This window comes from Heptranchias perlo, chromosome 36, assembly GCF_035084215.1.
Source record: "Heptranchias perlo isolate sHepPer1 chromosome 36, sHepPer1.hap1, whole genome shotgun sequence".
Lineage (NCBI taxonomy): Eukaryota > Metazoa > Chordata > Chondrichthyes > Hexanchiformes > Hexanchidae > Heptranchias > Heptranchias perlo.
Window position 1 is genome coordinate 23,296,575 of NC_090360.1, and position 17,859 is coordinate 23,314,433.

General features: G+C 42.3%; 1 protein-coding gene across 1 annotated transcript in view; it reads left to right on the forward strand.

The window, feature by feature from the left end:
• Positions 1–17,859, forward strand: part of tm9sf3 (transmembrane 9 superfamily member 3) — a 116,044-nt gene that overhangs the window by 73,736 nt on the left and 24,449 nt on the right. The window contains exon 9 of the mRNA XM_067972760.1: positions 8,575–8,705. Within this exon, the coding sequence (XP_067828861.1) occupies positions 8,575–8,705 (131 nt within the window). The remainder of the gene's footprint in view (positions 1–8,574; positions 8,706–17,859) is intronic.

Genomic DNA, 17,859 nt, shown 5'->3' on the forward strand with positions numbered 1-17,859 from the left:
TATGTGGCTGGTCCAGTTAAGTTTCTTGTCAATGGTGACCCCCCAGGATGTTGATGGTGGGGGATTCGGCGATGGTAATGCCGGTGGATAATATATGACATTCGGGATAATAATTAGGAATGGATAAGAAATTGAAGGATAGAGAGCAATGCATACTCGTCACAGGAGTTATGTCAGGGTGCTGGGATTCATGTGGAACATTAATGACTTGGATTCAGAAACGCCGTGCAAATTGCTCAAATTTGATGATACTAAACTAGGAGGGGCAACCGATACTGAGGAGGGAGCTTGAGAAATACAAAATGAATTGAACAAAATATATAAGTGGGTGTAACAGTGGCAGATGGAAATTTAATATATATTTGGATGCCATAAATACTCCATAAGTTGGTGAAATTGAGTGATTTGGGTTTTTGGTAGATTCAACACTCACCGTTTCCAGCCACTGTAGGGCAGAAGTCAACAAAGCAAAACAGAATGCTTAACTATGTTGAGTACAAGTTAAAGCACTATGCCCAGTTCTGGCCATCAGCACATCAGACACATTCAGGCCTTGGAGACAATGAGAGAAGAGCCATGAGATTGAGACTAGTGCTAGAAAACAGAGTTAGGAGAAGAAACTGCAGATACTTGGGCTTTTCAGCTTTAAAAGGAGACAACTGAAAGGTGACTTTATGAAAAAGGTAAAGTCAGAAAATGTCTTCAAACTAATTTTGTCAGTAGGATAACGGGCCACAGGTTCAAACTCATAAAAAGTAAATTTAGGACTGATGTCAGGAAGAGCTTCACACAAAGAGTGATCAGCATGTGGAATGGACTCTGGGTGGGCTAGTGAAGGTGAAAACCCAGGAATCATTTATGAAGCAATTAAATGCTGTAATGGGATTGGAAGGTCTTTCTGGATGGATGAGCCCAAATGGCCACCACTTTCTATTGCTACCTTGTGGATTTTGACAATTATGCCAGCTGTGTAAAATCTTTTCTTTGGTGTTGGTGCTACAGGAATAATGAAGCTGGTGAGTGGGCCTTCACTCTGAGGCTTCAAGAATGGATTAAGCTTTTGGAATAAATTAATCTAGATTTTTGGAAAAAAGGAGAGCTTTGAGGTGGTTGAATTGACATTTTTAAGATTGAGGAATTGTCAATTAATCCAGGCAAACTACTTATAACAAAGGATTCAAATATAAGGAACATTAGGGTGTTAGGAATAAGTCGGTGGAGATTTTTTCTTGGAAAGGCTAAAAGTTGTGGAATGAAATACTGGGGAAGGCAATTGAGGCAGACAGTGTAAATGGGTTCAAGAGAGAATTTCTGGAGAGAGGGATATGGTGAGAAGGTGAGGGTTGATCACTGAAAAAGGAGTTTGGGCCTGTTGGGTCAAATGGCCTTTTCCTGTTGCTAAATTTGTGTTAACACCATAAACCTAATGGTATTCCACTAAGGGTGATGACGACTATAGCAAGTGAATCTGTGGACAGCTGGATATTGGTTGTGTGGAACCTGCTAATATTTCACTACATGTGGCAGCTGCACTGGTGCTTGTGCTGATACTTCAACTGAAAAGAATTCTGGAAATTTTAAAAATGAAGTCTGATGGTGACTCATCTTCTCTGGAGAAAAAACATAGAAGAATTTTGAAGTGTGGGTCCATGCATCTTGCTTGTGCGGTTAACTTACTGGAAGTGTATTGATCCAGTGGCTTTTCGTGGCTTGAATTAAAGTTTGCCATGGTGGTGCGTCTGTAGATTTTTTAACATTATGGGTTCCTCGATGTGCTGTTCGATTTATCCAGTAAACCTCCTGACTGTACCCCGTACTTTATTGATCCATCATGAGCAGTAATCCTAATTGAAAAGCTAGATCCTAGGCAAGGATCTGGGTGATGACCACATTTTAGAAAAGCAACACTTTTCTAGTTAAAAATCAGTGCTGCTGGGCCAAAGCTCGTCTGCTATCATATTCTTTAATCTACTGCCAGCATTTTGTACTTCATATCAGAATAAAAAGGACAAGAGAAGCTAGGGGGAATAGTCTCAGGATAGGGGATCGGCCATTTAAGACTGAGATGAGGAGGAATTTCTTCAGAGGGTTGTGAATCTTTGGAATTCTCTACCCCAGAGGGCTGTGGATGCTCAGTCGTTGAGTATATTCAAGACTGGGATAGACAGATTTTTGGACTCTAGGGGAATCAAGGGATATGGGGATCGGACGGGAAAGTGGAGTTGAGGTCGAAGATCAGCCATGATCTTATTGAATGGCAGAACAGGCTTGAGGGGCTGTAAGGCCTACTCCTGCTCCTATTTCTTACGTTCTTATGTAAGGCCCCACTCCTTTAGTACTCACTCTTCCCACTAGATGGTGCAAAGTCATTAACCTTTCTCCCAGTCTCTAATGCTAACTTTAGGGTAGGCAAAAACACAGGAAAATTTGAGGTCCGTCCCTATTATCTCAGTGTATTCTATAATGAAATAGTACAAAACAGTAGAAATATATCCTAATTGTTTTTAGCTAGTGGTTTGAGTTTTCAGATGAATGTAAATACAATGTCCACTAGGAAGTGGGTTGGAACTGCTTAAATCATTTCTTGTTAGAACCCTTACAGCCACCAAACGCAGGAGAAACTTATCTTGAGTCCGGATTGGATTTGAGCTGTGGTTCAAGAGGTATAAACGCAGTGTCTAATGCATGGCACTCTCCGTTAACCCCCATGCTTTTGTTTTTGTATTAATGAGGCAGATTGGATAATTTGGGGGAAAATTGTTATCCTTTAAAATTAAAAGGGGGTGTTTTTAAAAAAAAAAAACTTGGCAGATACTATGATTCAATGACGGAAATTGCGCTGATGCACCATTGCAGGGTGGTGATGTCACTGAGACCGCTGTAATGTTCCCTCTTCCCACTGACTAAGGTGGTGCCTTTTTAACCCATTTTCTCCCCATCTCTTCTGAAGTTACTGACTCTTGCTGGGCCCAGTTTCACAGCTGCTGACTGCCCTCCTGTGGGTAATACAAAAATCTAATGACATTGGGATTTATGGCCAATTCAGCAGCATGTGAGCATACAGAAGTTATGCTAAGCATATACAATGCACTAGTCAGGCAACACTTAGTGCTGGCTTCAGCTTTGGTCATCACACAAGAATATATATTGGAAAAGATAAAAGCAAACTGGTTCCAAGAAATGGTTAAAGAGGAGACCTCGTTGCAGAATATAAAATATTAAATGGTATGAAGTAAATCCAGAATGTTACTTCCAAGTAAGCCAAGAAAGTAGAAAAGGAAATTAGTGAAGAATAAATGTAAAATAGGTATCAGGAGGACCTTCTTTACTCGGAGTGTGCAGTATTTCGAGTGACCTGCAAGGCAGGGTAGTGGAGACTAAAATGTCAGTTTGGAATACAATTGGATGGCTGTAGTGGGAGAGTTGGGGTGCTAGAGGGTGAGCTTCATGGGTCAAATAACCTTTTCTCATCTCTGACTTTGCTTATGTTTGTTTATATATATATTATATATATATATATATATATATATATATATATATAAACCTAGATGATAAGTAATATCAGGCCATTTGACTACAGAGGGCCTCCAGTCCTCACATGACATTCACACACACTTTTTTCCAGCAGGGGTCCCTGGATAACGAGCAGGAACCCTGGCTGGCTTTTTGTCCCTCTTCCTTAGCCTGGAGGTGTAGAGCCCACTTGGACCTCAGCTGCTGCCTTAGCTGAGATCTGGAACCGTCTGTTTAGTTAGCACTGAAGAGTGTCTTTTTAAGGAAACCGAAGAGCACATGCTTGGCATATTACCACAACATCCTTCCTGTAATAAGAGGCTCCTATTACTGCTGTGAAACTGAGGAACAAAAGCTATCCTTTGCTTTTACTTTAATAATTTTATATTTGAACTGCACCGCTTGTTGCACACTGTCTTAAATAAAGTTTATGTAACCTCTGGGAATAACTGGACACTTTTAAAAAGGGAATTGCAAGCATTAGTGAGAGGTTTGTGATTTAACTGTTCAGATCATATTCCCTAATGCTGCTTGTGCTTGTGTAATTCTGCCATTTCTGTTGTTCCATTATTTACAGCTACTACCTAAAATTTAGTATCAACATTTCCTGTCATGCATAGAAATAAAGGAAACTAAGTATTCAGTTTATCCCCCTAGCCCCTTTCTGCAGATACTGATTTTTGCTGGAGTGCAGTTTCATCAGAGCTGTGTTTTTACGATATCCACATATACACTTTCCAGCAAGAGTTACGAACAGGAAACCCTGTCTGATTTTCCACCCCCTCAGCCCATGGGACAGTGAAGTCAGGTGTAGCACCTGCCTGCTACCCCAGTTGTGAACATCAGCCCAGACAGGAGATCAAAGCAGAGATCTCCTGGTCTGTATAGTTCACTATCACACCAGGCAGTGCATTTACCCACCTAATCATTGGGGGAAGTCAAAATATTCTCTATTGTGTAGTACTTACCCTTCCCAAAATCTCTGGTAAAGACATCAATTCAAACGCATTTAGCCAGTGCAGGCACAGTGGGATGGGTGGTGTCCTTCTGTGCTATAAACCTATGATTCTATGAACATGGTGGTAATGTTCATTTTCTTGCACTTTGTAGTATGTCCAGTTTTGGAAATAAGCTTCAAGTTGTGGGGATAATGCAAAGAGCCATGAGAATGAGCCCTGTCACACAAGGATTGACTGCAAGAAAGACTGGTGAAACTGGGGTTGTTTACACAAAAAATGAGAGGGACCTTATAGAGCAGTATTGACCAGTACGTTAGCCACTAGCCACATGTGGCTAATTGGGAATCCAGATGTGACTAATTGCATTTCTGATTAGTAAATTTTAAAAAATGAGTAATAGACACCATTGGGCATGTGACCTCTTCATACTTGCACAGCGTGTGCATGTGAACTCAAACAAAATGTTGACACCCAGCCACATGAGATATTAGGACAGGTGAGCAAAAGCTTGGTCAAAGAGGTAGGTTTTAAGGAGCATCTTAAAGGAGGAGAGAGAGGTGGAGAGGTTTATGGAGGGAATTCCAGAGCTTAGGGCCTAGGCAGCTGAAGGCACGGCCGCCAATGATGGGGCGATTAAAATTGAGGATGCGCAAGAGGCAAGATTTGGAGGAGCGCAGAGATCACGGGGGTTTGTAGGGCTGGAGGAGATTACAGGAAAAGGGAGGGGCGAGGGCATGGAGGGATTTGAAAACAAGGATGAGAATTTTAAAATTGAGCTTTTGCTGGACCGGGAGCCAGTGTAGGTCAGCGAGGACAGGGATGATGGGAGAATGGGACTTGGTGCGAGTTAGGATACGGGCTGCAGAGTTTTGGATGTGCTCCAGTTTATGGAGAGTGGAAGATGGGAGGCTGGCTAGGAGAGCAGTGGAATAGTTAAGTCTGGAGGTAACAAAGGCATGGATGAGGATTTCAGTAGCAAATGAGCTGAGGCAGGGGCGGAGATGGGAGATGTTACGCAGGTGGAAGAAGGCAGACTTAGTGATGGACCTCAGGATATCCCAAAGCACTTCACAGCCAATGAAGTACCTTTGAAGTGTAGTCACTGTTGTAATGTAGGAAATGAGGTAGCCAATTTGCGCATAGCAAGGTCCCACAAACAGCAATGTGATAATGACCAGACAATGTTGGTTAAGGAATAAGTATTGGCCAGGGCACCAGGGAGAACTCCCCTGCTCGTCTTCGTAGATCTATAGTAGATTGTCATACAGGTAGTTAATTTTCTCCTGATCAGTTCCATTATTTTCTTGGATATTTATATTAAATGATGAGTGTGTAGTTGCCTGGATTAGATTTTTCATTTTTCTGAATATGGGCACTGTTAGCTTGTTTTTAGTCCAGTGGGACTTCCAGAACATTCTAGTGACTTCCTCATGATGATTGTCAACACTTCACAAATTTTACCTCTAACCTGCCTTAATGCCCTGGGATAAATGCCATCCACCCCCTGGGATTCTCTTGCCTTGAGCACTTTAGAGACCAAACCGAGATGAGGGACTGTGATGAGAGCCCACGTCTGCCATTTAGTGGTGTCATTTGTCAGAGAAAGAGCCCTGTGCAGCACTGGGCTGCCATCACTTTTCTCCCTGGTGACTGTATTTTAGCATGTTTATGATGAATTGTTTGCGAGCTATATAGCATTTTTTGGCTGTTTCTTTGGCACAGTTTGCAGATGTAACTTCATTCCACCCGCCCCCCCCCCCCCCACCCTTTTCCTGAAGGCACTGAGTTATGCTGTGATATGGTTCCAGGGATCCTCATCTGTGGCCACTTTTCATGTGAGCGATTCTGCAGGTGATTGCCCATGAGCAGATTGCAGCCAAGTACAATCTTGTCCACACACTTGTACTTTCCAGCACAGATCATTGGGTAATGAGCAGGAGCCCTGACTGATCTTCCACTCTCGATCAGTTGTAGTTCTCCAAATCCTATAGGAATTTGAAGTGGGACCATCCTGGTCTGTGTGGTTCAGCTGCTCACTGCGTAATCTCCGGGCTGCTCAGTAACTGATTTGTGGTCCGAAAACAAGCTTTTTAGGTTGGGTTATGTTGTAGAAATGCAGAAATGTGTTTGAAGTTTTCACTGAATTGTACGTGCTGAGTTTTACATCGTCTTCTGTTGTGGCTTCCTCTCCTCCACTTGCACAATAACTAGGGGATTTATTAATGGGGGCAGGGACTGATTTATTTATTTAAGCATCACTTCCAATGGGTTAGTATCTTTATTGATTGAAACACCAATATTTTGCTAATTAGTGGTAAAATTGTAATAATTAGTTGAGATTATCCGATAGATAATAGTTTCAGAAATGGAAAACAGCTGTAAATTGTAGTGAGTCTCAAACATGTACTGCACTGAATGTCATTTTAATAGTCTATATCACTTGGATGCAGTTTATATTGCCAAAAGCAAGCATAAACATTTTAAATTTTGCAAAATGGCACTTCAAAGAAGTGTTTTGTAAACTAATTGTATAAAGAATGCATTAAACACAAAATTGTTGAATGCTGTAGTTATAGTTTCTCTGTTCCTAGCACCCATGAGATTCAAATTCATAAGTTATCAGTTAAGCTACAACCTGTTCTGCTACTGAATTTTTTTTTTTAAGTTCTTAGATGTCGGGAGGTTCTTGGAGGTTCCCACTAAATGTTGGGAAGACCAAAGCCATTGTCTTCAGTCCCTGCCACAAACTCCATCCCTCTCCCTGGCCACTGTCTGAGGCTGAACCAAACCATTCGCAACCTTGGCATCCAATTTGACCCTGAGATGAGCTTCTGACCACATATCCGCTCCATCACCAAGGCTGCCTACTTCCATCTCCGTAACGTCACCCGTCTCTGCCCCTGCCTCAGCTCATCTGCTGCTGAAACCGTCATCCGTGCCTTTGTTACCTCCAGACTTGACTATTCCAATGCTTTCCTGGCCGGCCTTCCATCTTCCATCCTAACTCTCAACAAGTGCCATTCACACATCACCTCTGAGCTCGCTGACGTACGTTGGCTCCCGGTCCAGGAACGCCTCGATTTTAAAATTCTCATCCATGTTTTCAAATCCCTCCATGTCCTTGCCCTTTCCTATCTCTGTAACCTCCTCCAACCCTACAACCCTCCGAGATCTCTGTGCTCCCCCAGTTCTTGCCTCTTGCGCATCCCTGATTTTAATTGCGCCATTATTGGCCGTGCCTTCAGCTGCCTCGGCCCTAAGCTCTGGAATTCCCTCCCTAAACCTCTCCACCTCTCTACCCCTCTCCTTTAAGACACTCCTTAAAACGTACCTCTTTGACCAAGCTTTTGGTCACGTGCCCTAATATCTCCTTATATGGCTCGGTGTCAAATTTTGTTTGATAATCACTCCTGTGAAGTGCTTTGGGATATCCAGGAGAGCATTGGAATAGTTTTACTACATTAAAGCTGTTGTATAAATGCAAGTTGTTGTTGTTTTAGTTGGAATTCAGTGGTAGGTCATGAGTCCAAGTCTCATTCCAGGACTTGTGCATATAATCGATGCTCACACTTCCATGCAGGGAATGCTGTATTGTTGAAGGCGCCATCTTTTGGCTGTGACCTTTAACTGAGACCCTGTCTGCCTGTTTAAGTGGATGTTAAAGATTGAATAGTGCTATTCGAACAACAGGGAGTTCTCCTGGTTTCCAACAAACATTGATCCCTCAATCTGCTGCAGTAAAGCAGATTAACTGGTCATTTACTTTATTGTTTGTGACCTTGCTGTGTGCAAATTGGCTGCCACATTTAGCCTACACAACAGTGACTGTACTTGGAAAATAATTTATTGGCTGCAAAGCACTGAGTTGTCTATGGGATGTGAAAGGTGCTGTGTAAATACAGGGTCCTTCTTTCTCTTTTTCGATAGGTTCAGTTGTTTGACATTCACATTCTCGTCCAAATTATTAACTAATTATTTTTCTGCATTACTGTCAAATGAGCAATAAGTATGTAACAGCAAAATACAAATCTTTTAAAGCAGTGTGAATACTGATCATGTAACCGTTTTCAATGTTGAATTTGTGCTTTTTGTATATAAACAGGCAGAAGATGGATAAAGCAGATGTTTATTGGGGCATTCCTGATCCCAGCCATGGTGTGCGGAACTGCATTCTTCATAAACTTCATTGCAATCTATTATCATGCATCACGAGCTATTCCTTTTGGAACAATGGTAAGCATATCCGCACTGTACACAAGCGATAAATGATCATAGGCCAAGTCTTCACAAAGATAAGTATAAATGAGGGAAGCCACTCAGCTCATCCTTCCATACACAATTGTTTTCCCCTCTCACGCCCTCGCCACCATCAAAATCACTTCCTTCTGAATGATTCCAAAGGTTTGGCCTTGAAGTTCTCTATGTATTGATCGCTGTTTGTGTGCAGACGTCCTCCTTGACATTAGCCTGAGCTTGGCTTTTACTGGTTTAACCCCATGTCCCTCTTCACTTAGTATTTTATATATCTCTAAAAGATCTCCGCCCATTCAAATCATTTTAAGGCTGAAGAGTCGAGCCGTTTGCTAGCCTGCACACATAATGGTGTCCTCTAACACTAGGGATTATCCTCGTAACTCTTGTTGACTCAGTTTCTAAAATTGAATGGAGCACTCAGAAGTGTAGTTTGACTGGAGAACTGTATAGTTTTAGCAAGATAGCCTCTGTTTCATCTGCTGATTTGGCGATGTAGGACAGCATTACTTTAGCTTTAATAATTGATGACCAACATTGATTGGATGTGTCAGTTGTTGGCTCTACTACCACTCCCAGACCTTTCAGCCTCTCTCCCTAGCTCGTTCAATACCATCCGATGCATAATTGTTTCCTATTCTTTCTTCCAATGTGCAATACCTTGCTGTATTTCTGTCCGTATTGAATTTCATAGTTCTGCTTATTTGTGAATATTGTTTAGCTTCTTTTGTAATTCCTTGGCTGCTTTATCAGACAACCACCTTACTCAAGCTTAGTATCGTCTGCCAGTTGGACCAAATTGCATTTTGATTCTGAATCCACGTTGCTTAACAGGCAGCACCGATCCCTGGGGGGGATCTACTCAGCACATCTCCCCCAGAATGACCTCACACCCCTAATTAATGCTTACTGCTTCCTTTTCACCTTGTTACTTATACACTTCTGGGTTTTCACCATGGATACCATTGCCTTGAGCTTTGACAATACTCGTCACTTCTGTAGCAGCCTTTTATGTAAAGCTTTATCAAAAGATTTCTGACAGTCTAGTAACACTGAATGGAAGAAGAACTTGCATTTATATAGCGCTGTGCACAACCTCAGGACGTCCCAAAGCACTTTACGGCCAATTAATTATTTTAGAAATGTAGTCACTGTTATTTTGCAGGCTTACATAGCCAAGGACCCACAAACAGCAATGAGATGAATGGCCAATTAATCTGATTTTGTGATGTTGGCTGAGAGATAAATGTTGGCCAGGACACCGAAATACCTCCTTTCCAGTTTGGCCTTGAAGTTCTCTATGTATTGATCGCTGTTTGTGTGCAGACGTCCTCCTTGACATTAGCCTGAGCTTGGCTTTTACTGGTTTAACCCCATGTCCCTCTTCACTTAGTATTTTATATATCTCTAAAAGATCTCCTCCTATTCAAATCATTTTAAGGCTGAAGAGTTGAGCCGTTTGCTAGCCTGCACACATAATGGCGTCCTCTAACACTAGGGATTATCCTCGTAACTCTTGTTGACTCCGTTTCTAAAATTGAATGTGTTCTTCGACTTTCTCCTGATGACTAGTACCTGCAAAATGCTCTTCTGTCAGTAGTACCTTTTACGTCCATCTGAGCAGGCAAACAGTTTGGTTTAACATCTCATTTGAAAGATGCCACTTCCAACAATGCAACATTCCCTCAGAACTGCACCCAAGTGTCAGGCTAAATTATATGCTCCTGAGATGGGGCTTGAACCCACAACCTTCTGACTCGGGTAAGCATGCTACCGCTGAGCCACGCTGACACTTGTCAAGGGGCTTCCTGTTGTCAACTTAGGATGTCATATCCTCAAAGAGTTAATAAAGTTAGCCAGGCAGGATCTCCTCCTTCTGAAACCAACTTGACTGCCTTGTATTAGCTTATTTTCATTCAAGTCATCCTTTAGTTTGCTCTAATGACCTATTTTGCCATGATATTGACAAAGTTCAATGCGGGGGGTGGTGTAGTACTTGGGTTTGCTGTCTTACCATTTTGAAGATGGTTACTGTGTTGCCTTTTTCCCAATCCAACGGAATGTTCCCTGTGTTCTTCGACTTTCTCCTGATGACTAGTACTTTGTAGACTTATCTGATAGTCCATTCATTGTCTTGAACCTGTCTAAGATCTCCAACCCAGTGGCATTGAAATTGTTAAGTTTAATTGTAGAACGTCCTGTGTTGTGAGCCATGTTTAAGAACATAAGAAATAAGAGCAGGAATAGGCCATAGGGCCCCTCAAGCCTGCTCTGCCATTCAATAAGATCATGGCTGATCTTCAACCTCAACTCCACTTTCCTGCCCAATCCCTACATCTCTTGATTACCCTAGAGTCCAAAAATGTATCTATCTCAGCCTTGAATAAACTCAATGACTGCGCATCTGCAGCCCTTTGGGGTAGAGAATTCCAAAAATTCACAACCCTCTGAGTGAAGAAATGCCTCCTCATCTCAGTCTTAAATGGCCGGCCCCTTATCCTGCGACTATACCCTCTAGTTCTAGACTCTCCAGCCAGGGGAAACAGTCTGTCAGCCTTTACCTTGTCAAGCCCCCTCAGAATCTTGTATGAGATCACCTCTCATTCTTCTAAACTCCAGAGAGTATATGCCCATTCTACTCAACCTCTCCTCGTAGGACAACCCTTTCATCCCAGGAATTAATCTAGTGAACCTTCATTGCACCGCCTCTAAGGCAAGTATATCCTTCCTTAGATAAGGAAACCAAAACTGTACGCAGTACTCCAGGTGTGGTCTCACCAAAGCCCCGTACAACTGTAGCAAGACTTCCTTACTCTTGTACGCCAACCCCCTTGCAATAAAGGTCATCATACCATTTGCCTTCCTAAATGCTTTTCTTGTGGAATATGTATTTAGTTAGTATATATGTTAATGTTTTTTATTCATTCATGGGATGTGGACGTCGCTGGCGAGGCCAGCATTTATTGCCCATCCCTAATTGCCCTTGAGAAGGTGGTGGTGAGCCGCCGCCTTGAACCGCTGCAGTCCGTGTGGTGAAGGTTCTCCTTACATCATTCTCCATTTTATGTCTTTTTAATCCTTCTGTTTTCCTTCTGAGGCTACTGGTTATAGTCTGCTGAAACCAGCTTTTCTCCATGGGTAACTTCGTCCTCTTGCAACAATAGATAGTGTTGTCACTTTTCCTGTTTTTGACAGACTGTTAGGTTTTTGGATGGGCTGCCTGGAAATGTTTAAAGGTTTGGAAAAGATTGTTGGAAATGATTGACTTTGCACAAATGAAAGCACAGTGGTCTTCGAGAATGTTTTGAATTATCAACTGCAGTACTGCAATTTGTACCAATTACCTGAATTTTGAGCATGCAATCCATTTACTTGGGGCTAGTGGCAGTGAGGCTGGTGTTCAAAAGTATGTCCCAGGAAGAAGTAGATGGTCTGCCAAGGCTGCAATTCTCCAGTTGTTCCTGAGACAGTTCCTAATTGCTGATTGCCCTTCTGAATAATGTAGAGTATTACAAGTTGTCAGTTTATTTCATAACTATTTCAAGGAAACATTTGCCCCAGGCGCACACTGGAAATTATGCTGCAAAACTTGACTGTCTCCGACTTTTTCTAACATGATGGAAGTGGTACTAATGGTTGATTATATTCTTATGGTATTTGGATAATGAGCTAATAAGCTAACTAGTTTTTGTGGACTTAAATTAATAATCAGCCGTTACTTTAGTTCAGTAATTCTTGATAGTTGTTGCCTGATTGATGAAACAAAGACATTGCCAAAAAAAACAAACAAGATTGTTTAAATTAGTGCTTTTCTTTCCCATCCAATTATCTCTGTGACTGTGTTGATTCATGTTGGGGTTCAGCCCCACAAGAATTGGTGCCCTTTTGTCCCTTGCTCCATTGGCTGTTCTTCATTTGTGAGCCTAGATTATGAGTGAAGGCAAACTTTTAAATTCGGGGAGGCATCATCGCCTATCCTGCCCTTGCCTACTTCCCCACTTCATGATTTGTTTATCATGATCCTCCTCCCTGCCACCACCCCCCCCCCCCCTCACCCCAGCCTCACAGTTTGTTTTTGGACTGGGGCAGCAGGAGGCTGACTCAGCTAGTGGATGGTCTCCGTTTTAGAGATGATCAATAAGAACAGGAATAGGCCATTCAGCCCCTCGAGCCTGTTCTGCCATTCAGTTAGGTCATGGCTGATTTGTATCTTAACTCCATTTACCCGGCTTGGTTTCATATCCCTTTATACCCTTGACTAACAAAAATCTATCAATCTCAGTTTTGAAATTTTCAGTTGACCTCCAGCATCAACAGCTTTTTGGGGGAGAGTGTTCCAGATTTCCACTCCCATTTGTGTGAAGAAGTGATTCCTGACAACACCCCTGAACAGCCTGGCTCTAATTTTAAGGTTATATTCTCTTGTTCCGGACTCCCCCACCAGAGGAAATAGTTTCGCTCTCTACCCTATCATAGTATGGTACAGTACAGGAGGAGGCCACTCGGCCCATTGTGCCAGTGCTGGCTCTTTGAAAGAGCTATCCAATTAGTCCCATTCATCTGCTCTTCCGCCATAGTCCTGTAAATTTTTTCCTTCAAGTATTTATCCAGTTCCCTTTTGAAAGTTATTATTTAATCTGTTTCCATCACCCTTTCAGGCAGTGCATTCCAGATCATTACAAATTGTTGTATAAAAAAATGTTTCTTCATGTCACCTCTGGCTCCTTGCTGATTACCCTAAATCTGGGTCCTCTGGTTACCGACCCTTCTGCCACTTGAAACAGTTTCTCCTTATTTATGCTGTCAAAACAGTTCATGATTTTGAATACCTCTACCAAATCTCCCCTTAACCTTCTCTGTTCTAAGGAGAACAACCCCAGCTTCTCCAGTCTCTCCGTATAACTGAAGTCCCTCATCCCTGCACCATTCTAGTAAATCTCTTCTGCACCCTCTCTAAGGCTTTGACTTTCCTAAAATGTGGTGCCCAGAATTGAACACAATACTCCTACTGAGGCCTAACCACTGTTTTATAAAGGTTTAGCATGACTTCCTTGCTTTTGTACTCTATGCCTCTATCAATAAAGCCCAGGATCCCATATGCTTTTTAACAGTCTTCTCAACTTGACCTGCCACCTTCAAAGATTTGTGTAAATAACACCCCCTTTAAAATTGTACCATTTAGTTTACATTGCCCCTCATTCTTCCTACCAAAATGCATCACTTCACACTTCTCTGCATTAAATTTCATCTGCCATGCGTGTGTCCATTTCATCAGTCTGTCTATGTCCTCCTGAAGTCTGTTACTATCCTCCACGTTGTTTACTAGGTTTCTGAGTTTCGTGTCATCTGCAAACTTTGAAATTATACCCTGTATACCCAAATCCAGGTCATTAATATATATCAAAAAGAGCAGTGGACCTAACGCTGACCTCTGGGGAACACCACTGAATACTTCCCTCCAGTCTGAAAAACAACCATTCACCATACTCTGCTTTCTGTCCCTTGGCCAATTTTATATCCATGCTGCCACTGTCCCTTTAATCCCATTGGCTTCAGTTTTGCTAACAAGTCTATTGTGTGGTACTTTATCAAATGCCCTTTTGAAAGTCCATCTACACATCAACCGCACTACCCTCATCAGCGCTCTCCGTTAGTTCATCAAACAACTCAATCAAGTTAGTCAAACACCACTTTCCTTTAACAAATCCGTGCTGACTTTCATTTATTAGCCCATACTTTTCCAAGTGTCAATTATTTTGTCCTGGGTTATCATTTCTAAAAGTTTCCCCACCACCGGCGTTAGGCTGACTGACCTGTAATTGCCGGGTTTATCACTCTCTCCTTTTTTGAACAGGGGTGTAGCATTTGCACTCCTCCAGCCCTTTGGCACCGTCCCCATATCTAAGGAGGATTGGAAGATTGTGGCCAGAACCTCTGCAACTTCCACCCTTACTTCCGTCAGTAACCTAGGATGCATCCCACCTGGACTGGGTGACTTTTCTAGTTTGAGTACTGCCAATCTTTTAAGTACCTCCTCTTTATCTATTTTTATCCTATCCAATATTGCTGCTACCTCCTCCTTTACTGCTACAATGGCAGCATCCATTTCCCTGATGAAGACTGATGTGAAGTATTTATTTAGTTCCTCACTTGTCACCTGTGCCCTCTGCCTCCACAAGAAGATTTTTTTGTCCCTAATCGGTCCCACCCATGCTTTGACTACATTTTTACGTTTATAAAAAAACTTTTGGGTTCCCTTTTATGTTATCCGCTAATCTATTCTCATACTCTCTCTTTGCCCCTCTTTTTCCCTTTATTAGATCTCCTCTGTACTTTCTGTATTCAGCCTGTTTCTCTACTGTATAATGAACCTTACATTTGTCATAAGCCTCCTTTTTCTGTTTCATTTTAATCGCTATATCTTTAGTAATCTAGGGAGCTCTAGTTTTGGATGCTCTTCCTTTCTCTGTCATGAGAATATGTCTACTCTGTCTATCTCCTCCTTGAAGGCTCCCAATTGTTCAATTATTGTTTTGCCTACCAGTTTTTGATTCCAATCCATCTGGGCAAGATTGCTTTTTAACTCACTGAAATTTGCCCTCCTCCTGTTAAGTATTTTCACATTTGTTTGTTCCTTGTCCTTTTCCATAACTATTCTAAACCTAATGATATTATGATCACTGTTCCCCAAATGCTCCTCTTTAATCCTTTAATTGCCTTAAACATCTCAATTAGATAGCCACATAATTTTCTATACTCAAGGGAATACAAGCTTGGTCTATACAGCCTGTCCTCCTAATTTAACCCTTTTAGGCCTGGTATCATTCTTCTTTCTTTACCAAAAAAGGGGTGTATGACAGATGTCAGGTTGATAACACAGTGAGAACCAGGCAGAATATAGAAAGTTCAGAGGGGAGGTGAAAAAGGAAATAAGAGGGGCAATGAGAGAGTATGAGAATAAACTGGCGGTCAACATAAAAAGGAATCCAAAAGTCTTCTACAGGTATGTAAACAGTAAACGGGTAGTAAGAGGAGGGATGGGGCCGATTAGGGACCATAAAGGAGATCTACTCATGGAGGTAGAGAGGATGGCTGAGGTACTAAATGAGTACTTTGCATCTGTCTTTACCAAGGAAGACTATGCTGCCAGAGTCTCAATAAAGGAAAATATAGTTGAGATACAGGATGGGCTAAAAATTGATAAAGAAGAGGTACTAAAAAGACTAGCTGTCCGGATGGCTTATCTACTTTGATCTATGATCCTAGGTTGCTGAGGGAAGTAAGGGTGGAAATTGCAGAGGTACTGGCCATAATCTTCCAAACATCCATAGATATGGGAGTGGTGCCAGAGAGCTGGAGAATTACAAATGTTACACCCTTGTTCAAAAAAGGGTGTAAGGATAAACCCAGCAAATATAGGCCAGTGGGGAAACGTAGAAACGATAATCCGGGACAGAATTAACAGTCACTTCGACAAGTGTGGATTGATTAGGGAAAGGCAGCACGGATTTGTTAAAGGCAAATCGTGTTTAACTAACTTGATTGAGTTTTTTGATGAGGCGAGAGAGACGGTAGATGAGGGCAATGCAATTGATGTGGTGTATATGGACTTTCAAAAGGCGTTTAATAAAGTGCCGCACGATAGGCTTATCAAGATTGCGACCCATGGAATAAAGGGGGCAGTAGCAACATGGATACAGAATTGGCTACGGGACAGGAAACAGAGAGTAGTGGTGAACAGTCCAGTTTTTCAGACTGGAGGGAGGTGTACCGTGGTGTTCCCCAGGGATCACTGCATTTCTTGATATATATTAATTATTTGGACTTGGGTGTACAGGGCACAATTCCAAAATTTGCAGATGACACAAAACTTGGAAGGGCAGTGAACAGTGAGGCGGATAGTGATAGACTTCAAGAGGATATAGACAGGCTGGTGGCATGAGTGGACATGTGGCAGATGAAATTTAACGCAGAAAATTATGAAGTGGTACATTTTGGTAGGAAGAACGAGGAGAGGCAGTATAATCTAGAGGGCACAACTCTAAAAGGGGTATGGGAACAGAGATATGGGGTATATGTGCACAAATCGTTGACTGTGGCAGGGCAGGTTGAGAAAGCATTTTAAAAAGGTTATGGGATCCTGGGCTATATAAATAGAGGCTTAGAGTACAAAAGTATGGAAGACATGATGAATCTTTATAAAACACTGGTTCGGCCACAACTGGAGCATTGTGTCCAGTTCTGGATACCACACTTTAGGAAAGATGTGAAAGCCTTAGAGAGGGTGCAGAAGAGATTTATTAGAATGATTCCAGGGATGAGGGACTTCAGTTACATGGATAGACTGGAGACGCTGGGGTTGTTCTACTTGGAACAGAGAAGGTTGAGAGGAGATTTGATAGAGGTATGCAAAATCTAGGGTCTAGAGAGAGTCGATAGAAACTGTTCCCATTGGCGGAAGGGTCAAGAACCAGAGGACATAGATTTAAGGTGATTGACAAAAGAACCAAAGGTGACATGAGGAAAAACTTTTTTACACAGTGAGTGGTTAGGATCTGGAATGCACTGCACGAGGGGGTGGTGGAGGCAGATTCAATCATAGCCTTCAAAAGGGATCTGGATAAATACTTGAAAGGAAAAAATTTGCAGGGCTACGGGGATAGGGCAGGGGAGTGGGACTAGCTGGATTGCTCTTGCAGAGAGCCCCCATGGACTCGATGGGCCAAATGGCCTCCTTCCATGCTGTAACCTTTCTATGATTCCATGGTGGAGTAGTTGAGAGAGAAGATGGGGCTTTGGAGTGGATGGAGGGAAGCGGGGAGAAGAGAGGAGAGAAAATCCATGTTTTCGTTGCACCGCTGAAGTAGGAGGGAACGGGAATTTGCTGGATGTAGGTTGTTGTGGAAAAGGGTGAGGATGAGGGCCAGAAGATGGGGAATTTGGGGTTGGGCTGCTGGGGGACAGACAGAAAAAAGTACGGCTTGTGGGGTTGGAGGTGTTCAGAAAGATGTTTGTTGCGTTTTTATGCATCTGGAGTGCAAAGGACTAGTGGACAATTTGACTGATATTCCCCTTGAGTGCTCTGCTCACTTGCTTCCCACTTCATCAAAATGCTTCCAGACATCAGCCTCCTCCT